The sequence below is a fragment of the Tyto alba genome, unplaced genomic scaffold (assembly GCF_018691265.1).
Source record: "Tyto alba isolate M040663 unplaced genomic scaffold, T.alba_DEE_v4.0 Super-Scaffold_28, whole genome shotgun sequence".
Lineage (NCBI taxonomy): Eukaryota > Metazoa > Chordata > Aves > Strigiformes > Tytonidae > Tyto > Tyto alba.
The window spans coordinates 3,523,216-3,549,250 of NW_024881302.1; the positions used below are offsets into that span (position 1 = coordinate 3,523,216).

At 53.7% G+C, this 26,035-nt stretch overlaps 2 protein-coding genes across 2 annotated transcripts; both read right to left on the bottom strand.

The window, feature by feature from the left end:
* Positions 1 to 5,912: 5,912 nt before the first annotated feature.
* On the bottom strand, positions 5,913 to 15,574 carry DRG2 (developmentally regulated GTP binding protein 2). The gene is made up of 13 exons (XM_042798800.1): positions 15,449 to 15,574; positions 14,005 to 14,165; positions 13,527 to 13,616; positions 12,301 to 12,361; positions 11,198 to 11,288; positions 10,737 to 10,809; positions 10,492 to 10,582; positions 10,199 to 10,296; positions 9,534 to 9,610; positions 8,860 to 8,948; positions 7,861 to 7,919; positions 7,381 to 7,434; positions 5,913 to 7,297 (listed from the first exon to the last, which is right to left on the bottom strand). The coding sequence occupies exons 1-13, from the start codon at positions 15,510 to 15,512 to the stop codon at positions 7,211 to 7,213; spliced, it is 1,095 nt and encodes a 364-aa protein (XP_042654734.1). The 5' UTR covers positions 15,513 to 15,574; the 3' UTR covers positions 5,913 to 7,210.
* A 439-nt stretch (positions 15,575 to 16,013) lies between these two features.
* Positions 16,014 to 26,018, bottom strand: GID4 (GID complex subunit 4 homolog). Its single transcript, XM_042798812.1, has 6 exons — positions 25,707 to 26,018; positions 23,176 to 23,235; positions 22,094 to 22,201; positions 21,222 to 21,323; positions 20,020 to 20,150; positions 16,014 to 18,851 (listed from the first exon to the last, which is right to left on the bottom strand). Exons 1-6 carry the CDS (start codon positions 25,917 to 25,919, stop codon positions 18,788 to 18,790), a joined length of 678 nt encoding a protein of 225 aa, XP_042654746.1. The 5' UTR covers positions 25,920 to 26,018; the 3' UTR covers positions 16,014 to 18,787.
* Between the last annotated feature and the right edge of the window lie 17 nt (positions 26,019 to 26,035).

A 26,035-nucleotide genomic window follows, 5' to 3' on the forward strand; every position in this document is an offset into this window, starting at 1 on the left:
GGAGACAATTTTGCAGAGCCCAAGGCACGCGCCGCCGCGGCACCGGGAGCACGGCACGGGAGGAACCCCCCCACACACACCCCCGAGCAAACCCCACAGCCCCCCTGCCCCGGGGAAGCAGAGAGGAGCCAGGAGCCCCCGGGGGTACCCCCCACATACACCCCACGCACGTCGTGTGGGCGTGAAGGTGCCGGCGGGGTGCGTTTGCACACACCCGTGCCCAGGCGCAGGATGACCCCATCAAATGTTAATGCCGCGGCTGGATTCTTGAGGCTGCAGCTTCATGAAAGTTTAAGCAGCCGGCGAGTGGGAACTTGCTGCCCTGCGCGGATCGCCAGCGGGCAGGGGCAGCTCCCACTCCACCCCCCTCACAGCGAGTGTTTGGGGAGACCCGGGGGAGGAGCAGCGACAGCAGCATCCAGCTGTGCAGCAGCAACAGCAGCATCCAGCTGTGCAGCAGCTGGGGGGATCCCAAGAACCAGCAGCAATTGCTGGACCCGTTCAGTCCAAGACCAGGAGAACCCCGTGGTTGACACCCCACGGTCTTGTCTTCTCCCCAGCCCGGTCTCTCCTTGACACGTTTGCAGCAGCGGAGGCATCAGCCATGATCTGATGGCTTTGGCTTCCTCCCTGCATTAATTTCTGGGCCAGACACACCCCGGTGGGGTCTGCACAGAGGGAGGCTGTCCCGGAGCTGCAGGGAGAGCAGAGGGACGGAGCAGGAGGGGAGGCACCCCGCAGGTATCAGGAGAGGGTTTATGGGGTGCACACGAGCTTGGGATCAGCGGGAAAGAGCATCAGCAGAGCCCGAGGCGCCCGGTCCCTACCACCGCCCCGTCCCTCCTCCCAGCACGGGCGCACGGAGAGACACCTGGGCCCCACGCTGAGGCGAGAACAACCACGGCCACAGCCTCTCCCCCGGCGGCTGGCAGCAAGCAAGGGGGTACCCAGCTGGGGAGAAGCTGCTGCAGGTCCCCACCTCCATCCCACTGCCCCCCCGTAGTCCCTATTTCCATCCCCACCACCCTCGGCTGAGCCAGGCAGGGCAGAGGAGGGAGCAGCGGTACTCTCTGTGCCCCGCAGCGCTGGCACGGGTCCCCATGAAATTGTCACGGCCGTGCCCACGGTGCCTGCCTGTGATAAGGGCTCTCCAAGAGGAGACGCAGAGGAAGGGAGAGCAAAAGAGAGCAGGCAGCCTGGCCTCAGCCCAGCCGGCTCCATCCCACGCAGCAGCTGCCTTCCACTTTTCCAGCCCCTATACTGCACCCTGCCACACCTCCCCGGGTTATTCATCCACGGGCATAGCGATCACCTGCCATTAACACAGCAGAGCTGGGGAAGCATCACGCGTGCCCAGACGCGTGGGGACGGTGGGAGATGCTGTAGAGTGGAGGGGGAATCCATGGCCATGAACCCCGAACCGTGAGGCACCCACACTTGGAGGCTGTTTCCAGGGTTTGCATCCAGCAAAAGGACACGGGAGGGACCCTGGGTGCAAAGCCTGGCAGTGAGGGGTTCCTTGGGGTGCCAGTGGGGACCGGGGCTCTGGGAGAAGATGCCCAGGGCAGCCGCTGACCCTGTCACCCCTGAACGGCTCCAGCCACGTGGCTGAGCCAGGAAAAGTCACCTCACCCCCGGGACACGGCCCAGGGCAGCCCCTGTCCCACCGCCACAGCCCGGGGCCGTGCCACAGCTGGGTGCAGAAAGAGGAGGGAGAATTTGGCCACCGTGGTTCTGCTTCTCCCGCCCCAGCCCGGCACGACGCGCGGCTGCCCGGGACCGTACCTTTGGAGCACCGGCATCTGCGGGGCAGAGCTCCCGGGGCGGCAGCTCCACCGTCTCCAGGCAGGTCTGCGGTCACCAGCCGGCCCCGGGTCCGCTTACAACCTGTTTCCAGTTACAGCTGGAGCAGGGCTCCGTGCCACCACACCACACCACGCCGGCCCCGCCGCAGCCGGGCCCCGCGGAGCCAGCCCAGCCGAGGAGGCACCTCCCGGCTGTGACATCTCCCATCGCATCCCCTCCCCTGGCACCAGTTCGGCATCCTTGGGCCTCCACTTCCAAACGCCCCCGTGCAGCCCCAGCTCTCGCTGCTCCAGCCCACGAAGCTCCAGGGATGCCGGCAGCACGGCGAGAGGCTGGACCCTTCCAGCAACAGGCAACGTGACAGCAGCATGGCCCTCCAAGCCCCGAGGGGGTCTCTCCTTGCCCCTCCGAGCACATCACTCCCCTGAACTGGGTAATTTCCACCCCTTCCAGTTCCCCTCTCCAAACTGAGGATGGGGACCCAGCATCTCCCAGGTGACGCACCCCACGTCCTTGCCCGCTGGCTGCTGCCTGACACCGAGCTGCCCACGAGGGAGGTGTTATGGGGGGAAGAGACACCGGAGCAGCTGCTGGAAGCAAAGACCAGTTGGGCATGATCCATCCTGGGCTTAGTGCTGGCAGGCGCCCAGGTACGCTGGCTGGTGGCCTTGGAGCCAGGCCACAGCCCTGTGCTATCGCCTCGGCCCCGGAGCTGAGCCCAGGGGTCCCGCCGAGCTCAGCTGTGGAGCCAGGCAGCTTTGCTGGGGTAAAACAGCCCCAAAGCGAAAGGAATTTGGGGAAGGAGCTGTAGGAGATGTGGGGCAGTGGCTCCTGGCGAAGGAGGGGGGGGGGTTAGGGGGGGAAGCTCTGCTCTGGAGGGCAGCTGGACTGTGGGGAAGGTGAGATAAGAGAGAATAAAAGCAGTGAGCGGACAGGCGGGGACAACCAGAGACGAGACGACACCGTACACCCCGATGCGGAGGAGCTGAGCCCCACACCACAGCATTTGCATAAGGACCAACAAGATCCCTCCCTGACCCTTCCCACTGTGGCCTCCACCAGCCCAAGGGACATGCCACCCGGCCGGGGGACTCCCAGCCACTCACCTGGGGTAGCCTAGCTTGCCCACATGGCACCGGGCTGGCTCGGTGCTGCCCGAAACCCCCCCAGCTCCTGGCCTCCCTCCTCGCCGGGGCCCGTCACTCCCCCGGCAGCTGCAGGACCATATTTGCTGCACGGCAGCTGCAGGCTGCTGCTATCCAATGCATATTTGATGACTGCTATTATTCTCATCTCCACTCACGAGCGGAGGGAAGGGAGCTAATCTTCCCTCCGCAGAGCTGGGGAGGGAGCAGCTGGAGGGGCAGCCAGCTCCGGTCCCCCTCCCCTCGTCTTGTGGTCCCCGTCCCTTCCTCCCCCGGCCACACAGCCGGACAGCCCCACAGCCCCTTTTCCTCCTGGGATGTAGATCTGTGTCACCAACCCCAGGCGTGAACAGCCTTGGACTCATTCCTGCCCCCAAACCCACGCGAGTTTGGGAAAAATCACAGGGATGTGGGGGTGAACGCACAGACAAACCCCCCCTCCCGCCCCTCTCCAAAATAGCACAGGGACCAACCAGCTCCAGAGGCCGGAGACGGAGCAGAGATTTGGACACCCATCAACCCAACCCCACCGCACCGCCCTCCCCTCCTCGGGATGAGCGGGGCATTTCCACCTGCCCTCCCCAAAACATCCGCCATCCTGCAGGCAAAGAACCTCCCCAAAGCTCCATCCTCCCTTCCTCCAGCACCAGGTTCCTGCATCACACCAAACCGGGGACCGTTTTCCAGCGGTTCTCCCAAATCCAGGGGCAGCGAGAGCATCCTGCTGCAGGCGCTGCACCGCCCGAGTTTCCTCCTCCTCCTCCTCCTCCTCCTCCTCCTCCTCCTCCATGCAGACACGTCCCAGCCGTAATGCGGTGGGTATTTATTATGCTGATTCCTCAGAAAGCGAGGGCTTAACTGCAAATTACAATCAATAGCCCCAATCCCCAAGGGGCAGGTTCATCATTTAGCAGGCGCAACCAGAGGAATTCAAAACTATTTGCCAGCCATAAATCCTCTTCTCCGCAGCCTCCCGAGCCAGCCCCACACAATGCGCGATGGCTGGTTGGGGTGACCCTTGTCAGCATTTGAAACAATTAAGCTGTCACTGCGGATCGTGACTCTTATATACAGCCCTGAGCAGCACTTTAAGATGTCAGCGTGATGGGGTGAGGGAAGCTGGCTGAGGCGAGCCCGCCGCAGTAACTGTCTCTCATTGAATTAAATGAATGTATTTGGAGTCAGAGTCTCTTTTTATTACCTCGCAAACGATTCCTGACTAAATTAAATTATAAAAGGAGTGTTCAGCCAATCAAACCTGCTTGATTGCCTGGAACAGGCATTTTAAACAGAGCACGCCTCGGGCCGTGGCTGTTTCCAGGACTAGATGGAGGGTGGCTGATGGGCTGTGCCGAAGCCGATCCACTCCGCTTCACACCTGGAGCGCAGCTCAGCCGCGCTGCACGGCCGCACCCGGCGAGCAAAGCCCAGGGCCAGGGCAGGATCCGTGCAGCCCCCACCCCCCCGCCCCGGGAGCTGGGTACCCCCCCCTCCCACCCCGGGAGCTGGGTAACCACCCCCCCCGCCCCGGGAGCTGGGTACGGCGCTAACAAAACCGGAGTTGGCTGATAGAGCAGGGGGGATGCGGTGCAGAAGAGCAGCCCACCAGCCCGGTTTTCTCCAAGCATCATCCAGCCAAGCTTTCCCTCGGTACAGCGGAGAAAAGGCAGCATGCTGCAATTCAAGGGGGGGGGGGGGGGGGGGGGCAAACCCACAGCTCCTGCCTGCAATCACCCCCCCCCCCCCATCACCACCACCCTCCTAAGACAGAAGCAAGCCTTCTCCAAACACGGCGAGAAGGCTCTGAGCACATCTCCCCACGGAGCTAACGAGGGGTCTGGCCAATTCCATCACCCTCAGGAGCCTCCCGTACAATCCTTTATGCTGCAGTAGCTTTCCCCCCCACCATCACCACCCTTAGGACCTTGTTTTCTCAGGATTCAGAGAGATCTTCAGGCAAACCTGCTCCTGCGCTGAACTGCAATGTTTGCAGCTTTTAACGTTAGCGCAGAACAATTAGGGAAGCCGTCTGGAAGAATGAACACTGCAATTAAATGCACACATTTTCAAACACAGCTATAAAACTTGCTTGCAAAAAGGCTACCCTCACTAAAAAAAGAAGTTAGCTTCTTCTGGCTTAACTATTTTTACTTCATCCCCATTCCAAATTTAATCATGTGTCGGTTCATTCCGAACAGGATAAAATGCCCAATTTCCTAAATGAAGAGTAAGGCTAATTAGACAGAGGGCTTTTTAACGATGGCATGCTAGACTAGTCAATTCGAAACCCAAACACACCGAGAGGCAGGCACTAACCAAGGATGTGTTTTAGCAGGTGCATTTCAGCCTCACGCAAGCACCAATCATTTCCCCAACTCCACACACTACCTGGCCTAAGGATGAAGCCGCTGCCCATCCGCGTGCCGGGGCTTGGCAGGCTCCCGGGTTTGGAGCGAAAAGTCGAAAACTCGGGGACAAAATGAAACCAAAGGAACTCTTTGTGCGGGCAGCTCTGCCTGTGCAACCTTCACAGGAAATGTAAAGGGCGAGTTAATGTGCTGGAACGGCATCCCACCCAATTCACACAGAGAAGTGCCTGCTTTCTGCAGCCAGCTCAGGCATAATGCGGCTAATTTGGAGCTCATTCTCCGCTAGCTGCCACCGCGGTCGGGATTTGCTCTGCACTCCAGCTGTGAACAATGCCAGGGACAGGCAAGGGAACTTACAGAGTTCAAAGTCACCTTCTTAGCCTGGGTATTGTGTATAATATCTATTTATCTCCCATCACACCTCATCAAGTCCCCTCCAGCCTCAAAGCCCTCTTGCAGCCGCTTCACAATCTATTCCTCCCCCTACAACCTCCTGCAACAGCATCCAGGATTCCTCAGGTGGCCGAAGGTAAAGAAAGAGAGTTAGAAAATAGACCAAATCATCTACCCACTGCAGGCAGACACCTACAGCTCACATGAAATAGCAACTTTTATTTTCTCAAATAAAATAATCCTTCCATTTCTGCTCGATCAGTTTGTGAGGGGTGGGGAGGAGCACAAAGGAGAGGGAAGGAGCCCTGCTCAGACAAGTTTGCTATCAGACCTGTCCTCACAGTTAAGAATCCACATCAGACCGAACCCTTTTTCAATGAGAGAAAATAAAAGCTATTGGCAACTCTTGATCCCAGAAGGAAAGAGCTGTTCTCTATCAGGCACTCTGAATTGTTTAGCATCAGTACTCAATGAAAAAGCAGGATTAGAAAAATCCCAGATTTCTGATGAAAAATATCCAGACAAGCAACAATGATTAACAGGGCTGGGGTAAAACCCATGGCATGGGATGGTACTTTGAGCTCAAAGAGCTGTTACTGGAATTTAGGGGCATGATTGAGAAAGGAGATCCCCAGCAATACTCCTGGGGACTAACAGGCAGGACAAGAGCAAAGGAAGAAACTCCCAAGACAGCTCCTTGGACGAGTGATATGCCAGAGGTGAATCCTCACTGCAGACTGTGGCTCTTTGATCGTACCCTGCTGCAGTTTGGTTGGGTTAATCATTCGTTAACAAGGTTTCATTTCTCGTCTCTCAGTACCAGTTGGACCGGGATGTCCTACAAACCCTACTGCAGAGCTAAGGAGAGGCACAGACTGCCACGTCCTAGTGTTAATTAAGGTGGGACCATTACAAATTCACCAGGAGTTGTCTCAGATGCAGAGACAGAAGTCTCCAACGGTGAAAGCTGCAGAGACAACATGTCCAATAAGCAGGGGAGGAAGAACTTTGTTTCCCTTTCAGATCAGTGCTTAAATTAAGTGAACAGACAAGCAGGAAAGCATCAGCAATGTTTTCTCAGCCCTGGCTTCCCTGTCCCAAAGCACAAGGCCAGATTTGCTCACTGGTAGGTTAACACATGGATCCACGTGCAAACCCTACTAGGGGCAGGACATTGCTGCCTGTGGGAACTGTGTCCTAGAAGAACTGGCTCCTTTTTTATTGTTAAGAAACATAACTTCGCCTGAAATGCTGCAAGATGGAAACCCATCTTCCCCATCCCCACCTGCACATACAGTAGCCTCATTTTCTGCCTTTCTCCAGGAAAAGGAGCTTCACGGAAGCTTTCTTCACTGTGGAACACGTCTCCCTTTTTCCTTTTTTTTTTTTTTTTCTCCTTTTTTTTTTTTTTTTTTTTAATATTTGTTTTGTTTTGCTGTTATACGATCAGTTCCAATTCTAGTGATCCAAGACAAGGCCAGGCACCAGCAAAGAGGGCTACTTCTTCACGATCTGAATGACATCTTCATGCTCCATCATATGGGTTAAGCCCACTCTTTGAGGGCTGTATTTTGTGCTCGTCCCCTTTAAAACAAAAGGAGGAGAAGGGTTAGGAGAAGACCAGAGACACCCAAGGACAGGGATTTCATTTGCTGTTGAACACTTACCCACACCAAGGCATATTTGAACTGGCTGGCTAACGATCTGTGAATTCGATGGCACTGCAAGACAGACAGACAGTACGTGAGGCAGTTCAATGACATCACTCTGCAAACAACTTGCTCAATATCCAGGAACTAGAAGCAACTCAGGTCTATGTCAGAAATTACATTAGTGACTTTAGGAGCCAGGTAACAGCACCTGAAAGAATAGAGAATAGACACACAGGAATCACCAGTCCACATAAAGCTCCACTCCATCTCTTCCATGTGATTTTTCACTGGACTGCAATAAGTAATTTTTTTTCTAGCCTTTCATAGCATCTAGGAAATCAACTTGAGGCAGACAGAATCAATAAAGGTAACAAAAGGGAGGAGCCCAACTAAACGCTGACATGTCCCAAGCTTTATAAAGCAGAAATCATAGCAGGCTCCAAGAGAAACCTGCCTGCTGCAGACAAGGACAGGTAAAAGAGGCAGAGAACTCACCACATGCTCCACAGAGGCCCCTTTCCGTAGAATAATGGCATCTGTAAAGTCTGGTCTCTCTGTGGAGAAGCAGGAGGGGGGAGGAAAAAAGCATTGGATTTCCATCAAGTGTGTTCCAATATGCTGACACCATCTCACATTGCCTTGTGGTCACTACACCCAAATTCCTCCTGTTACCTGTTCTGTCTGGGAGCTGGCACGTGTATCCGGGTACTTGAAAGCATGAAATCCGTTCTGCAGACACTCCAGTACCCACAGGGACAGTTACCCACGCCACCCAGTCAACAGCTTCCTCACAATCCACCTGCTCCAACTCCATTCCACATACTTGACTTAGGACAAATAAAACCACCCAAGTCAAAACACACCTGCTCACGTAAAACCCAACTACTCCGCAGTTTTCTGTAAAATCCCCAAGATTTCACGGCTTAACAAGCTCACAGAAAGTTCCTTAATCTCCTCACAACCACCCAAGTCCAGTCACAGCTGTTCACAACAAAACAAGAACAAGTTATAGATGTGCCTTCATCACTGGGAGAAGCTGCAAGTGAATTATAAAGCCAAAGGAGGATCAAAGGCATCCCTGAGCCTCAGGAGCCTGGCATGGGAACTGCCAGACCTCTCACAGCAGGAACAGGAAACCTCTTCTGGGTAGCGATGGGCTGAACATTTCAGAGTGTGCACAGTAAGGAAGAAAGCGGTGAACTTGCACACCATTTCCTTATACCACCATGCAAAGTCTTATGAAAATTCAGCTCTTTTAGTGCAGAGACAGTAGGATGGCCGCGGTGGAATACATGCACGGCTGGATCAGGTGGAACAGAAAGCATTTCCCAAGAGCTGGAAGCTGGTTAGGGGGAGCGTAATTGCAACATTTCCAAGACACAAGAGATCACTGACAGCCAGGCATCCAAGCCCTGCTGGCAGCCTGTCTGCCTTTGAGGAGCAGCAGCACTTTGTGCCTGCTCACAACCTCCCGTTCAGTTAATGGTCACTTACGTCCTCGTTTCTTGGTGTAGATGCAGGTAAGTGCCAGGTATTCCCAGAGCTTCTCCAGCAAGTAGTCCAGGTTCAGTTTCATGCCACAGCTGCAAAGCACCAGGAATATGACTGTGTTTACTGCTGTTGTGATTTAGAGATCCAGAAGAACAAGGTGAAATGTCTTATTAAAGTGCTAGAGAACAAGGGGAAAGGCCTTTAACAAGGCTCATAAAGCTAAAACACAAGATGAAATAAATAGGGCTTTCAGAAGGGCAAGAGGCTTTGAAACAGCAAAGCCCTGGTCAGATATATCAGCATTTCTAAGGAAACAAGCTAGACTGGCTTTCTCTGACCCACAGACAGTGTGAGAAGCCAAGCAGCCTGCCTCTCCAGGGGAAGGAGGCCTGGAAAAAGCTGCACAGTGGCTCTGCCTCTTACCCCAGCACCTGCAGGCAGCCCGGGGAGAAACTGGAGAAAGGGCTATTGTTGTGATTTAAACCCAGGCAGCAGCCAAACACCATGCCAGCCACTCACTCACCCTGCCCCCCCCGGAGGATGGAATTGGAGGAAGAAAGGGAAACTCATAAGTTGAGATAAAAAATTGTAAAAAAAAAAAAGCAAGTACAAATGGGTATGAAACGAATCACCACATCATCTGGGCTAGCACATCAGGCAGGGTGACAGGCTCCTACCTGATTACAACACTGTGGGGTCGCCGAGCAAGACGATCCACTTCCTCCATAGATATCTGGTCAATCTTGTTATAAACCTAAGTCAAAGGAAAAACAACACACCCTTTAGGAAGTCAATTCAGCAACACTGCAAGGAAGTCAGACACATACGTGTAGGTATAACAAGGTAGTTCCAGCATCTGAAACGGAAAATCAGATTCTGTCAGCCAGAGAACAAGCCAAGTAAAACAAACCGTTAAACCTCAGAAGCTGAAATGTAAGTTTGGGCGTTTTCAAGCTCTCCCTTTGGGATGACAGCCAACATGTTCTTCGGGGTGCGATTTCACTACAGACCCGGTCGCTATCAGGCAGAGCCATTAAGTGACCTCTGGCCCAAGGGACCGGTAGCGAAAGCCCGAGCATCGAGGACTCCGCACCGTGGGAGCAAACCCCAAGTCACCAGGACAGGCAGCTCGAGCTGCTCCACGGCAGCCAGCCACAAGAGGGCACAGGGAACACACACAGAATACAGCCGTGCGTGAAATGATTATAAAAACCTCCCTGTTCAGCTGTGCTTCCCACCGCTTAAATCCCAAACTGTTACTGCTTTAGGAACCAGGAAGACCCTTCAGGAAAAAAACAGACACACAGTGCAGCAGAAGGCAGGTTGTTTCCAAGGTACTCACGTAGAGGCACGGCATGTAGACCCTGTTGCCTACAATCACGTCGATGAACTCATCAGGGGAACAATCCTCCCTGAAGAGAACCTCAGCATTGAAGATTTCTGAGGTGAACACTGTCAAGGCCCAAATCCCAACGTATCTACACGCTGCTGTGAACCAATAGGCTGAGCTTGCTTTTGAAAGCCTGTTGTCAGCCCAGCAAGCACCAAAAGCACAACGGGGATGTCCCACTGCAGGTACCACTTGACTCACGAGCTGTCAATGGCTCGAGGGTCTCCCATTTTAGGAAAGGATACTATATTCATGGAGGATGAGCTGTACCAACTTCTCAGAGCACTGAGTCAACGTGACAGTTGAGTTGAAGGAGATGCCTCCACCCTTCTTCGGCTGCAAGGGAGGCAATAAAGCAATTTAAAAACAGTCTGCAAAATCCGCAAGCCCCCTTCGGTCTGTCCCAACACGAGGGGCAGCACACAGTGACCTCAGCTTTGAGCAAGCAGCTGAACACAAGCTGTGCTTCCAGCAGCCCAGGAAACCTCACCTTGAAGTAGATGTTTGGTTTGCTTTTGTTCAGCCGGATTCCTACAGATTCCAGTTCTTTCTCCAGCAAGGCCCTGCGGGGACACTGCACATTAGTGCCTGTGAGACTGAGCGCAGCCAGGTGATGCCTTCCCTTTTTTTCACCATCACATTGCTACAGCCTCGCCATAAGCTCTCACTGCAATCAAAAGACCACAGCTAATGCAGGACAGTCTGTGGGGGAAATCTAGGCTGACATCCCTGTCTCTGAGCAGCCATCCGGTGGGAATGATCCTTCAGCTGAGAAGCTCAAGCCAGTCAGTGAGCACGCTTCTAATGGAGTGCAACCTCCATCTCATACTCAACAGCTTAAGTACTGGTTCCCCAACACGCAGGGGACAACGCTTCAGGGAGCTAGCACGTTTTCTGGGTGTGTGGGAATCCCTGAACCTGGCCCAGCACCCCCCAGCTCCACACACCCACCTCTGTACTTCACCCTTCGTGGCATCCAGCATCATAATAACGACGTCTGCTGTCCTGGCCACCGCTATCACCTGCCGACCTCTGCCCTTCCCTGAGAAGAGAGGAGATGGCCGTACATCAGAAAGAGAAACCAGCTACGAGTCCTGCGGCAGACGGGGACTCCTGCCCTGAACAGCTGCTTGGAAATAAGGAAAAAGATCCTGCAGTGCTGCACCGGCTGCAGTCAGCTGCTGGGGGGTCTCTAACCAAGTGTATCTGGTCCATCCACACTGTCTTACGTCCAGCACAAGCCCTAACAAATACTCTTTGCTGCTGCTCCTCCACCACGGGTTACATGAGCTAGTGTAAAGCTGGTGTAAATGTAGTGTAAAGCTATCTGAGTATGGCTGCACGGGTGGGAACGACATCTCTGCCAGCAGGACAGACAACCCCAGCCATGTGCAACGGTAGCAGCTCCAGGCAGCAGAGACAGCTCACCCAGAACAGGGATGTGGGCCCCTCTGCAGTGTTACGTGTACTTTCTGCTCAAAAAGGAGAGACACTTTATTAACCAGGCCATGCTCCTTCAAGAAGAGACCATCAGGAGATTTTCCAAAGTTTCCTAAGGCATCTTCTGACATGGTTTTCCTGAGCTTTTTAAGGCATTTTCTGACATGACCAGCCAATCAGGACAATGATGAAGCAGAGGGACAAAGCCAACACCTCTCCCCAGAATAAGGAGTCATGGGAGGACTGGTAGGCACTCAGGGAATTAGTCAAAAGAGGTTACTGTTTAGCAGTAATTTCCCCCTCCGCCTCTCCAGCATCTTTCTTTAGATTTCCTCTGTACCAGAAAACAGATGAGCGAGCTAACACTCACGCAGGAAGGTGAGAAGTGACTGGCTTGCTTTGGCTCCCACCTCCAGAAAAGCATCTTTCTGCTACATATAGAATCTTATGTGGGCTCAGGGATAAGAATCGTGCCTCACATAAGATCAAGGACTCTAAAATTTGGAAAGCCAATGTGGGAACTACTGGCCCAGGAAACCTGCTAACGTTTGAGACACCCAAGTACACTACTGAGGGCAAATCCCTACTTCACATGAACACAGAGATCAGCCAACCTTGTGCTGCTCCTTCGATGATTCCAGGCAGATCCAGCAGCTGAATATTGGCTCCTTTGTACTGAAAAGGAAACAAAAGGATGGAAAGTTGAAAGCCTTTTGCAGGGCAGCTGAGCTGCCTCGAAAGCCCCAAGCATGTGCAGGAGTCCAAAGCTGGAACTGAATGAACCTGAGGGAGCAGGACAACTTTGCACAAAGCTGACAGCTCTGTTTTGTCGAGGCAACCTCCAGAGTGTTTCCTACAAAGCTGCGTTCACCACCACATACTGCGGTACGCCAGGTCCTGACCTCCTAAAGCATCACACGATTGCAGTTTGACAAAGCACCAGGAAAAGAGCACAACAGTCACGTTACCGTGAGTTGGTGAAACAGAAAGGAAAAAAAATACATTTTATTTTTTTGATCTAATGAGAAAGCACAGTAACAAGCAAGTGCCACCATCTCTTAATGAGATGGCTCAGAACTGTTCAGATGTGTTGCAGGTGTTACAGTACCAGGAAATAACGGGAAACTTTCATTCATCAGACCTGCAGGGGCACTGGCTTTCAAGCTATTGTTGCGGTGAAGTCCACAGTAACGGCTTCAGTGACTGACTGCAGCTCACGGCTGCGTTTGGATGCGTTACAATATTTGTGTTCACTTTAACACCAATGCAGTTACTTTCATTATTTAACTCCGCTTTCAATCCTGACCCAGATTTTTTCATTACTCTTGGACACTTTTCAGTTTGATGCCCTTCATCATTTGCTTTACTGATGGATGCTTAGGCCACCGCTAATAAAACTCCTCAAGGACAGAAGTAGTTGTATTTTCTTTCCAAATTGATCACAGTACAGATTGCCTCTTTTAAAGCTTCATTAAAAACAAATCTGTCAAGGTTTCCAGCCATCTGGTCAATGGCGCCAATAGCGGTTATAAAAAATTCAGCTGAGAATTGCCGTATTGCTCTGGTCAGTCAAACGACAGCACATGAAACCCCCATCGGGCGGTCAATCCTGAAGAGTTATGTAGGCTAGGGAAGTGCTAAATCAGCACTGCAGGTTGCAGAAGACCTGATACCACAAGCACTCGAGACCTCCTAAAGCTTAAAGCAGAAGTCAGCAGAGCCCTTTGGATATCGCTGCTTCTCAGTGGCAGCATGAGTGTAACTGGTTTAAACAGACACATTTACACGTCTGGGTTTCCTGCCACCACTACTGCGCTGAGGGGAGGAGAATCCTACTTACTTCTATGACTCCAGGGATACACGTCAGGGTTGTGAACTCGTAAGATGCAGCTTCACTGGCAGTCGAGGTCATCAAACTCAAAAACGTGGACTGAAATGCAAGAGACCAGCATCACCAGACACACAAACGAAAGCGCCGGTAAACGTTCAGCAAAACAAGTAACACCAAAGCGTTCCTCGGCTTCGAGAAGTCGTGTGGGGGCTGTGGTGGTGATGGGACAGCCAACGCTTTCGCTGAATGAAGGTAAAGCCCCTACTCTCACCTATTTTCTCAGCAGTGCAGTGGCTGGGCAAGAGAAAGTTTCAGGCCATTATCCCAGGGCACCGCGCACAAGAGGAAGGAGAATTTCCCCTCGCTGTAACTTTCGGTTAAGTCACGGCAAGAAAGATGAAGAGAAGATGGGTGTCTGCTTCACAGGCACTGCTAACCACAAACCTGGACACACACACGCCCCGTGGTAACGCAGACGCTCACTGACCTTACCCACAGAAGGAAAACCGATCAGCGCCACCCGGGCATCTCCAGATTTCATCACATCGAAGCCTTCTCCTTTGGCAGCCGAGGATTTGGAGGGTTCTAGCAACTGAGCTCTGTATTTTGCAAGCTTTGCCTTCAGCAGGCCGAGGTGGTACTCAGTGGCTGGAATAACACAAAACACTGGTTGACAGAAAGTTGCCAAGAATTCACTTCTAGAAATAAGAACCTGCCTAAAAAGAAACACTACGGATCTCAGTCAATGTCTTATGCGCTGTCACACACACGAGCTATCCCCCAGGCACCCTGTAACATTTCTGAAATATTGGCCGCTGAGAGCAAACCTTCTGGTATCCTGCACAGAAAGTCAGACTCGAAGGAAATAAGCAGCCAAAAAATTCCCCGAGTAAAAAGGAGCAAAGCCAGAGGGAGAACAGGTGCTGGAACGAATGGGGGAAGGGAGCCAGTTAAGGAGGGGGAGACCACGGCGGGAACAGCCGCTCCTGGGCGAAGGCCCCTCCTTATTCCCAGTCACACACAACACTGCAAAGATACACATTTTATTTCCCCCCTCCTCTTCTTGACAAGTGTTAAAGACACGTTTAACTTGGAGCTTTTGTGCGTGAAAGTAGTTTATTGACTTATTCTTAGCAAAACACTTGGATTTACACCTGATACAGAAAAAAAAAAAAAAAAAAAAGGTAGTTGTTTCCCTTTGTAACAGGGAAAAGCGAAAAACCCAGGCAATCATGGGTTTCACTATTTTTCCTTTCCATTATTTACCACAGCTTAATGCCCCCAGAAGCAGCCAGGAGCCGAGGAGCTGGAGCTCAGCTCCCCGCTCCCCTCTAAGTTAAACCAGCCAGCGGCCCCCCCCAGCAGACAACCGCGCACCCCACGGACTTGGGGTTCCTGACCCAGCTCGGAGAAGAGCCGGGGGTGCAACCGGGGCTCCGGACCCTCCCTCCCCCGCCGGCGTGCGGCCCCTGGAGGGGCACCCCTTGCAACCCCCCCCCCCCCCCGGCCTCAGGGCTCACCCTGCTGCCTCAACGGCCCCGAGCCAAGCCCCGGGAGCCCCCCCCCCCAGCTTCATAAAACACCCCACATCCCACCTCCCCCGTGGCCCAAACCATCATCTCTTCCCTCAGATCCCTTCTAACCCCCCCCATCATCCACTAGCCCCCTCCCAGCTTCACAAACCACCCCACATCCCACCTCCCCCGTGGCTCAAAGCATCATCTCTCCCCTCAAACCCCTTCCAACCCCCCCCAATCAACCGCCACCCCCCCCCATCCACCACCCCCCCAAACCACCCCACATCCCGCCTCCCTCAGCGCCCAAACCACCACCTCTCCCCTCAGATCCCTTCCACCACCACCCCACGCCCCCCCCAAAGGGCTCCGATCCCCAGGCCCCTCAGCCCCCGCCCGCCTCCCCCCGCCCCGGACCTTTGTTCTTCTGCGTGCGGGCGATCTCCTTCTCGATCTCGGAGATCTTCTCCAGGATGCCCATGGCGGGGGCCGGGCCCGTTTCCCGCCCCCCCCCCCCCCCCAGGCCCCGCACGCCGCACACCGGAAGCGCCGCCGGTCCCGGCCCGTCCGTCCCCCTCAAGCGTCCGGGCGGGCGCTGCCGTGCACCCGCCGCGCCGCTCCGGCCGCCTCCCGCGCCCCCGCGTTCCGCGTTCCGTCGCCCTTGGGACACGGGTGGGGGAACCCACGGAGGGGGGTGTCCACGGGAGCCAGCCGGCAGGGCGAGCTGCCCGGGATATGAGGCTAAGGAGCAAGCTGATGGGAGTTGTTCAGAGGGAAAGCGCTATGAAAGAGGGGGGTTTTCAGGGGGAGCCCCCCACGCCAGGCCCTCTCCGGCTCCTCAAATTAAGGCCAGATCCTGCGTTTAAGGCAATCAGCAGCTTTTTGGATTCCTGGAACAACTCTCAAGGGAGGAGATGAAGCACAGCTCTCCTCTGGAACCGCGAAACACTCTGGTCGACAAACACACACGGACACAGAGCCCTTAAGCACATTTCATGTTTAATTTGGACATGGATTGCTCTGCAAAACGCTGTCTCGGCCCCCGCTCTGTCTGCCAACAAGTACATCCCTTCTGCAGCCAGCGTGGTTAAAAAGAGACATTGCAACCTCTTCCAAGACCAAATACCCCATTTCTTACCTCTGACCCTCCCCAGATACTCCCTTGGTCAGTTCTCTCTCACCACACTGCGACATACGTAACGTCTCTCCTCAGCTCATCAAACAAGTCAAAAAAAGAAGAAAACCAAAACGAAGCCTTTAAAGGAAGGAAGCTCCGAACACCAACAGCCCCTGTAAACCCCTTGGCTCCACGACCTGCTCTGCACCCGCCACACACGTCCCACGGGGCAGCATCACCCATCACCGATGGCAAATTAGTTTGGGATTTCAGCCGAAATTGGCTCCAGGACAGCAGGAAGGAGACGGGCAGCGAGCAGGATGCTCCTTGCACACCCTCCTCACAACATAGCAAGTCTCAAAGCACAACTTTAGAGGTTTTGGGGTAACTATACATATGAACCAACCCCGGGACACTTCCTGACTCAGCTTCTGCCAACAGCCAGTGTTCATTTGACTAAACCACGTCAGAAACCCAAGTGTCCCGCTGGCACTGACAGCCCTGGGGAGCGCAAGGAGCCCGGTGACAATATTGCACACAGACAGCTCCGAGGGCTGCGAAGAGCTGGGTCCTGCGCCCACACAGCACCCGGGAGGAGGCTTCACCCCCATGGGTGATCACAGCAGAGCAACCCCGCCGGCTTTCACCTCTAAAACCAGGGGGTGCCTGCGAGGAAGCCCCTCTCCCCGCCGCTAAAGGGGCCGAGTTTCTCCGAGAGCAGCAAAACAAAATGAAATGGGAATCCGCTTCCCAACCGCTCGGCCGTCGCGCCTCGAATCGCTCTCCCGCTCGCCTTCAGGCTGCTCTACAAATCGACCTGCTCAGGTCAAGACAACAGCGCGCGGTTCCTTCCTCGCCAGGGGGGCTCCGGCCCTCCAGAAGGGCCAGGGCTCCCCCTTTCTCCCCCCGAGCAGGCGTCTCTGCGCCGGGGGAAAGGGATTCGTCCGCGGGGAACAGCACGCGCGAGGCGGGCGATTTCCGCATCATCTCCTGAGAGCAGCACAGCCGCTTCTCCGATCACGCAAGATCCCGGCTTGGAATAGAAGAAATGGCCTCACTGAGCCCTGAATACTGTCTTGTTAAGGCTTAAACTAGCAATTCGGCTGCTGCAAGAAACCAGACAGGCAGCTGAAAGGAAGAAAGTTAGTTAAAAAGAAGAAAAAACAAACCACCTTGGCATTAGGCACGCGGAGGCTTCCCTTTCCCCTCCCGGGCAGCAAACCCATCAACACCCACCTGGTGATACGAGCCTGCTGTAAGGGGGTTGTTTTTAAAAGAGCCAGAAAAATGCAAACTAAACTCTCACAAAAGCCCCACAGGTGGGACTGTCACATTAAATATACAACCAAGGCCAATTTTTAAAATGTCTTTAAAAAAAAAAGAAAAAACAAACAAACAAACAAAAAAAAACCACCACACACGCATACACACACACTTTGGCACACAAGCCTTAAGTTATATCACTTGAAACATTTCAAAGTCAGAGGAGAGCTACTGGGGTTTCTTTTTTGTTTTTTTTTTTTTTGTTGTTTTTTTTTTTCCCCTCTTCTTTTCTTTTTTTTTTTTTGCCTTGTAAAAAGGTATCAAGCAGTGGTGTTGGTGAAGCATGAAGCGAGTACAAATGCTGAACAGTCCCAGAGCTGTCCCTGCAACGCTGCTCAGCACTTGCACTCTGATTACTTTCCCAAAGCAGCTAGCTGATTACATACACGTATATAAAAACTAACGCAGACATTCCCAGTTTTCAATGTGAAAACGGTTAAATGTAATTGAGTACTTGTGCATTTGCCATAGGGTCCTTTGGAAAAGGAACCATAAAAATATATATATTTTTTTAATAAAAGTCCTTTTTTTTTTTTTCTTTTTTTTTTTTTTTTTCTCCTTTTTTACCCTTAACTTAAGTAAAGAGCAAATATACACCTATAAGCAGAGTTCAGATCCACTTTACTGAGAGCCTAGAAGTCCATACATCAAATTAATTCCCAGTGGCGTATCCAGACACCGGAACAGCTCCCAGCTCCAAAGGGCTGGAGCTCCTGAAAGATCTGCAGCTCTTGCTAACCTCGTTAGCCAGCACAAAGCAAAGACTCATTCAAGCCTTATCTTTCTCAGCCAACACTCCCCCAACAGACTCTGCAGCTAGGCAGCTCTCTGCCAAGCAGAGCCTCACACACAGGACCCGGCTCTGGGAGCATCAGAGCCAGCAATCTGGGCAACAAACCTGAGTCCTGGCGATTTCAACCCATATCAGGCTGTAACAATGAAAATATAAGCACTGAGCTTATATTTTCTTATTACTCAGAAGACAGACCACTGATTCCAGCTACTGAGAAACAGCTTCCAGAGGAGAGCCGGGAGGAACTTCAGTGATAGAGAAACTAGCTGTGCAATAAGAAAGTGCATTTAAAAGTAGCTTAAAACCAGATTAAAGATCAAATCGCCACTCGACAGGAGGAAGAATCAAGCTCCAGCAGCCACGCTCCTTGGGCTGGGTGGGTTAACATTCAGGCTCTCTCTCACGAGTCCGAGGGGCAGGAGAGAAGCGTGCATTCCCGTGCTCCGACAGGGACACAGTTCTCCTGGCAGGCCATGCTCTCCTGCCCGGTTTGCTTCTGTGCAGTATCAGTTCTGGACAGCTGTCATCGGAATTCGTAGATAGGAGCGCTGTGCTCAGGAACGTGAGTTAAATTCAATGACTGATACCTGGGAGAGAGGGGAAACGACAGATGAGAGGATTATATAGAGCAACAGAACAGGGCAGACAACCTGGTGGCTGGCTCTTCCCTTCCCCTTTTCAGTCTCAGAGGTGTTCAGGCACCCAACACCCGCTTACCCCTGCTCCGAAAACCCCGTCAGGACTCAGCATCGTTCCTCATTTCCATTCCCGTGCCTCTGAGCCACCTGCAGCCAGGCGGCATTCGAGGTGGGCTGACTTTGGTTTTTGGACACCTTTTGAAGTTCAACAACTTTCATGTTCAAACGGTGTTTGCTAAAGCTGCAAATTACACTCAGGTCTTTCAAAGTTTAGCTTGAGGGGATTTGTCTGAAAGCCTCCCGGGTACCTTCCCCTCCACAAGAGCTTCCAGCCACCCTACAGGGCCACTTGCTGCACGTGACAAATATCCAAGGCTGTCAGAGGGGAAAGAGCTCTCCACAGTTACTTGTCAGATAGTTGGCTCTAACAAGAAACCAGCCAATTAACTTTGACTGTTCCCTTGTCTTACAGCAACACCCCAAGGATCCTGGACTACAAAGCACTGGCCTAACAAGATTTCTGCCTGAAGGGAGCAACAGCCAAGCTGTTACATGTGAGAAAGCACTAAGCTCCCTCTCAAAGGCCCCTCCGCTATCCTCTGAAGGGCCAAGGCGTGGAGAAGCTCAAAGCCTGAATCACTGAGCAAAGCACAAACTGAAGGAGCACAACCCTTACACGGGGTTACACCATGGGAGGGCAGGAGCTGGCACACCCTGCGAGCGTTTGGACTGGAGGGATGCTTTTAGTGAGCCACAGCTGGTTTCTGCCTCCCAGTGTACCTCACCAATCCACCAGACCATTGCTTCACCAGGCCACAGCACATCTCCAGACCTTTTATCTCCCCTGTTCCACCCTGCCAGCCTGATTATCCCCCACCGAGCAGAAAGGGCAGTGCTTTATAGCACACAAATGGGCTGCGCTAGCCTGCTCTGGCCAAGTATGGCACACACCCTCCTCTCCCTTCTGTCCCGAGGTCCAGACACCAGACTGAACCTCCTTCCCAGTCCGGAGAAGCACCGCCTGGACACTCCCAAGGCTGCAGACAAGCAGAAGAGGAGTCACTGCTTGGTTTGAGGAGCCACCCTTCAGTCCACAGGAGGATGCAAGCTTCCTTACCATTCTGAACTCCTATGGTAGTAATAGCCCTCTATAGATGCTGCCGACTTCTGGAAGCAGATGTAATAGAAACCAGCAAAGGAAGCACCGCTGATGTCTTTGATGGTGTGATCTGGGACTAGGAACTGTTCCTGCACACAAAACACAGACTATATTTTAAAATGCTGGTCAAATGCAAACACCCACCACCACCACCAATCTGCCCTTCCAAACTGAATATTGGCACCCATTAACGTGAAGGCATTCCTGGCTGAGCACTCCCTCCACCCGCAGCAGCCCAGACCGCAGAGACCAGCGTGTTCTTTCACCGCCTGCCCCTGTAGGCATCACCCAGGGAAGCAGACAACTGAGAAAAGAACCAGTTTTAAAAGTGCCCGAGATGAGTTTCAGTTCAACACCTGCCCCCTGCAAGCCAGAAACCAATTGCAAAATCAGGAATCCGAGCTATCTGATGATGAAGAGAAAGCTCCAGGGAGAGCTTATTGCAGCCTTCCAATACTTATAGGGAGCTTACGAGAGAGATGGAGAGAGACTTTTTACCAGGGCCTGCAGAGATAAGACGGGGTAATGGTTTTAAACTGAAAGAGGGTAGATTTGTATTAGATGTGAGGAAAAAATTATTTACTGTGAGAGCAGCAAAATGCTGGGACATGCTGCAGAGAAATGGTAGATGCCCCCTCCCTGGAAGGGTTCAAGGTCAGGTTGGACGGGGCTCTGAGCAACCTGGTCTAGTGAGAGATGTCCCTGCCCATGGTGGGGAGGTTGGAACTAGATGATCTTCAGAAGTCTCCCCCAACACAAAGCATTCTGTGATCCTACAATTTCCCTGCCTTGCAGCTGCACAAGGCTCATGTAAAGGAGGAGGAATCAATCCAGCTGAAGAACAGAGAGGTGCAGACTGGCCAGTCTGCATCAAACGCATAGGCCCCACATAGGGACTGGAGTCACCAATTCTCTCATCCTCTGGAGCACCACCAAGCAAGATTTTCTCGTTGTGTTTTCAGGCATGACTGCAGCCCTTAAGAATGCAATTAGCTGGCTAGACAGGAGTCACACTGGAATTTGCAAGTATGGTGGGTTATGAGGTTGGTAGAGTGAGATCTTTCATTAAACCATTATAGCTGAAAAAGCTTTCAGGCACCACAAGCCTCTGTCAGTCACTTGTGAGCAGTTCACTGGAGAAGGAAACATGCAGAGTTTACCTTCCATCTCATGAAGACATAGTCCCCATTTTTCAGATCCTCATAATCAAAGTCATCAGAGTTAAATGTTTTTGCATACTGGTAAAAAGCCTGGAACTTCCCCTGAAACAAAAAAGAAAAAAATCAGGATGCTTATTCCAGGAGTAGATTTCACTAGTGCCAGCTGCTATTTAGGAGGGAAAAACTGCTATAGAACCCTTTTTCCTCAAAAAAGGGGCTGCTTTTCTCCTGCGGGAATGCTCAACACACACCCCAGGACTCGCACAGGGGAACGTAGGATCGCCAGACACCCACAGCCACGTCCAGCCCAGATGGAGAAGCTCCTACACTTCCAGAAGAAGATATTTCGAGAGAAACATAATAAACATCAAAGTCTGGCAAACAACAGCACAGGCCAAGGCAGGGGGGAAATCAGCTGGCTGCTGTGGCCCTGATCCAGAGAGACAGACGTCCCCTACCCTGAGCAGAGGTGGCTGAAACATGGGTACCAACTGCCCTGCCCATGCCAGACTGGCCCCGCTCCCCTTCTCCACTCCATTTTGTGATAAAGCCTTCAAAATAAGGAGCGTGTTCTCTGCAGGGGGTGGAGGTGTGTCAGGAGACAGGGATTGCTCCTGCTTCCTTCCAACCCTGAGGGCCAGCAAGTGGAAAACAAGACGTCCCCTCCTTTCTCATGAATCACAGCCAACAGCCTGCTGAAGGGACTTCCAGTTGCAAAGATCCCAGTGAGGGAAGGAGGGAGACACCCAAAAAGGAGAGGTTTCCAGGCCCTTCTGACAGCTCTTGCATGGGCACACGCTGCACCTCACCTCCAAACCAGCTGCTCAGCCAGGACTGCATCAGACCCACATCTTCCCCTCAGATTTATTTACCCAGTGTTTACGATCCACGTCTTCATCAGCATCCCACTTGCGCGTTAAAAAAGGGTGCTTTTTACTGATTATTTCGCCTTCAAAGAAAGTGGTGAGGGTTGGGTACTCCTAGGAGAGAAGGGAGACAAACAAGAAGTCAGAAGATTTGTCCCCTAGAGACAGAAACTCAAATGCAGATAGAGGTGCACGCGCTCAGCAAAAAAGCAGCATCTCCCAGCGAGAGCTCCAGGCAGTCCCAGGCCGGTGCTCCCGTCCCTCCAAGCAGCACGCTGTCTCGTCCTGCCCCATACCTCTTAAAGTCTGACTCGTACGCACGCACAGCCTCCACCCTCTCATTCCAGCCTCAGCCTGCTTCTCTATTCGCTTCATGAAACCAGAAGGAGCCCTGTCAGAGCTGGTCTGCGGGGAAGCTCCCAGCTGGGTGACCACAAGTAACCGTTTACAGCCAGCACCGCTCCCCGGCAGTTGTTGCGTGACTGCTACAAAGCCCGAGGGCTGGATTGAGCCACCCCCCAGGGGAGCAGGCGCTCCCCCCTTCAGCTCTGCATTGGCACTGAATGAGGAGAACGCAGGCGGGGAATAGCAGACTCGGCTGGTGCGAGCGAGCTTCCCCAAGCGCTCCCGTGTAATGACAGACACGCGGTGCACTGCAGCCGAAAGCAGCATCACCCCTGCGAGACAGTTCTCACCGACTGTCCGCCACCACGAGCAACCTCAGAGGATGGATGGATGGGGAGGGAAGTGTGTAAAGTTCTGACTGTTCGAGTTGTGGATTATTTTCTCTCAGCAACACACCACCACTGGTAGAGCGCCTAGAGCTGACTGCAGGGTCAGATTCAGTTCTGCTCAGACCTTAAGGGATGCCAGATAAGCCTCCCTCATTCAAGACTCCCATCGAGGCCCATCGTACGTGCTCGATGTGCCAAGAATAACAGACTGAAGCTATTAAACTACTTAGTGGTCAAATCCACTGTATGGTCAATCCTTCCACTTCCCACTTTTGGTGGCAGCTTCCGTCCCACCAGGAAATAGAAAACCATTTACACAGCACCTTATTTTCTTGTTTTGCAGTTAACACTCACCTCTGTAAGGCCTTTAATCTTCAAGTATCCACAGAGATAGGAGTTTTCCATGTCCACATGCTAGAAAAGAGCACAAAGTCCAACCATAAGCATAGGCATGAAGGCACCCAACTGATCCAAAGCAGTTTCTAACCCCTCCAAGGGTAACTTCAGCCTCAATCGGTAGGGACCATCCAGCTTACTGCTCAACACTCACACTGGCAGCCCTTCTCCACAGCTGGGAACCACTTGGAAAGATCATCTACAGGTGCCCAGCTCACCTCTGACAACCTCCACATCCAAGGCCTGACAACACCCCCTCAGGCTTCCGGCTCCATCTCACTGAGGCAGCACCCTCCACCCAGAGGCCTCTGATGAGAAGCAACCCCCCCCGCCTCCACCTAGAAGGAAGCAGACTCACAGTTTTTCTCCAAGCGAGAACACCACCAGCAGAATCACCCACACCCCCAGCCCCCACATTTCCCAGTCAACCACTACCAGTGAACTGGTGTTTAGGTGAAAGAAGAGCAAAAAGCATCTATTTACTGAAGATAATTCAGGCTAGAGGAAGAAAGCTTGGCCCTGAGCTTCACTGTCTGCTTATTTAACAGGCCTGACTCACACCTAACACATTACCCATGCTCTCTGCCTAGTACCCTAGCACATGCCAAAGCCTGCTCAGAAGCCAGACGATGCCTCGTGTGTTTTGAAAGAGGACTTTCTCACAGATTTAACGCTTTTACGGCCACCCTGTTGAGTTACAGGGCTGCATCTCATTGCTTCTGCTGTGCAGGAACTAGGCGGGGGGCTACGTCTGTTCCAAGCACCTTTAAAACCAGGGGATTTTCCAAGCTTTTTCCCAACATCTCCAGATCCGTTTTCAAAGCAAGCAGCGAGTTATTTGGGGAAGTGTGAACATCAGCTGTGAGAAGATGGATCTTCCCCACCTGTGATCAAAGAAAAGCGACTTTTCTCTGCGCTCAGCCCCGGGAGAGCAGGCAGCCACCTCTTCTCAGCTGACACGCGCAAAACAGCAGCATTTTTAGCGCAAAGCCACAGCCAGCCCCTGAGAGAAGGCAGCGTGCAGTGAAGCTGATCAGCCATAGGATGTCCCCACCACAGCAAACCGCACCAGGTACGCTTGTGCTGTCGACAAGGGGAGGACTGTAGGTGAAAACAGATGGTCTGGTTCAAATGTTACCCCATCTGCTGACCCTGGGGCTTTGACACTACTCCACAGCACTGGCACACGTGTCAAGCTTCATCACTGCACTGGCTACAACATGGCTCAACCCTGGTTGCCCAGATCCCGTGCCACCAAACTGGGAACAAAGCTGTGACTTGCAGAGTGCTCTATAGGAAAGCATGTCTCATATGTCTGGCTTGCCCGCGTCCTAACAACTCCACACCTCGCCAGCTCTGCCCAGAGCGATCGTGCCAATGCCTAGGACTAAAAATAAAGCATGCAGGGTGACAATGACTGCAGGGAGGAATGGGAGAGCCACATGAGCCAGCGTCCCAATTCCCCAGCACAGCTGGGGACTACAGCTGTCTGGCTGCCTTCCTGCCCCAGGCGAATCACCCCACTTCATCCTAGGCTCCCTGTTCAGCCTGGGGGAGCCCCCAACACACCAGGGATGGGGAAACCCTGGGTCCCAGGTCTCTGCCAGCCAGGGAATGGGACTTGGATCCCTGCTGATATCCAGCCAGGCCTGAAATACAGGCTGTCCCACTGGCAGGGACTTCCCAGGACAACACCCACTCTAAGCCAGGCTCTTACCTTTCCGCCCTGTGGCGCAGAAGGCCACCCGAGAGCCTGAGGGGAATGGGGAAGGGATCCCAGGTTATGGACCTTGCCAGGCCCAAGGGGAATGGGGCAAAGAGGTGGTGGTAGGGGGAAAGGCTTGAGTGTGGCAGACCCTCCTCAAGTTTTGAGGGGAAGGGAGCAAGGAGGCAGCTCTGGCAGAAAAGGGTCTCACCTGAGGGGAATAGAACACGGTCTTTTCCCCTGATTGTGAAAGGAAGGGAATACACACGGGAGGACAGAGATCTCTCCAGAGCCTGAGGACTCACAGCCGTTACCGGGCTTGGTGGAACCAAGGGAATCACAGGGAGGCACCGGCAGGTCAAAGGGGGGCAGGGGCTTTCCAGGCCTGAGGGGAGCAGTTCCCTTAAGGCCTCCATCACCCTGGTCCCACCTCACTGGGGCTGAGAGGGAATGGGGAACGCTGGGACTAAAGGCAAGGGGTCTCCCCCACTTCAAGGGATGGGACGCACAAAGTCCGGGGCCTGAGGGAGGGCAGACACCGATGCGAGCCGGGGGAGCCGTCAACCGGGGCCTGAAAGGAACGAGGGCGGCGAGAACGGCAGCAGGGGAAGGAGGAGGAGAAGCGACTGTGCCTGAGGGGACGGGAAGCCGGGCGGCCACGGCTTGAGGAGGGAATGAGGCGGGACGGCCGCGGCCTGAGGGGACCGGGGAGCGCGGCCTGAGGAGCGCCGGGCCCGGGGGGTGGGGAGGGGAGCGGGGAGGCGGCCGCCAGCAGGCCCCTCACCTGCATGACGACCTCCACCTCGTAGGCATTGCCCTTGCTGCGCTGCTGCCCGCGGAACTTGGCGCCGCTGTAGAGCAGCGAAGTGGCCACGCCGGGCTGCGCCGTGTTGATGGGGGGCGGCGGCACCAGGCTGCTGGCGGCCGCACCGGAGGGCGCCGAGGAGGCCGAGCCAGCCGCTCCGCCCGCGCGGCACCTCTCGCTCCGCACCGGCATTTCGGGGGGGTCCCCGGGAGCCAGCGTGGACCGGGGCCGGGCGGGGGAGGGCGGGGGGGGGGAGGCCACCCGCTCCGCTCCGCTCCGCTCCCCTCACGCCGAGGCCGCCGCCGCCG

Bases quoted from the DNA above. Each gene is read 5' to 3' on its own strand.
- DRG2 (XM_042798800.1), bottom strand. From the start codon at position 15,512: ATGGGCATCCTGGAGAAGATCTCCGAGATCGAGAAGGAGATCGCCCGC. The intron at 13,617-14,004 runs GTCAGTGAGCGT...CTTGCATTTCAG, and splicing joins GTTTTCCTTCTGTGGGTAAG to TCCACGTTTTTGAGTTTGAT. The intron at 8,949-9,533 runs GTAGGAGCCTGT...GGTGCTTTGCAG, and splicing joins CCCCACAGTGTTGTAATCAG to CTGTGGCATGAAACTGAACC.
- GID4 (XM_042798812.1), bottom strand. From the start codon at position 25,919: ATGCCGGTGCGGAGCGAGAGGTGCCGCGCGGGCGGAGCGGCTGGCTCG. The intron at 22,202-23,175 runs GTGAGTGTTAAC...CTTCTCTCCTAG, and splicing joins AGATTAAAGGCCTTACAGAG to GAGTACCCAACCCTCACCAC. The intron at 20,151-21,221 runs GTAAACTCTGCA...TTTTGTGTGCAG, and splicing joins ATGTCTTCATGAGATGGAAG to GAACAGTTCCTAGTCCCAGA.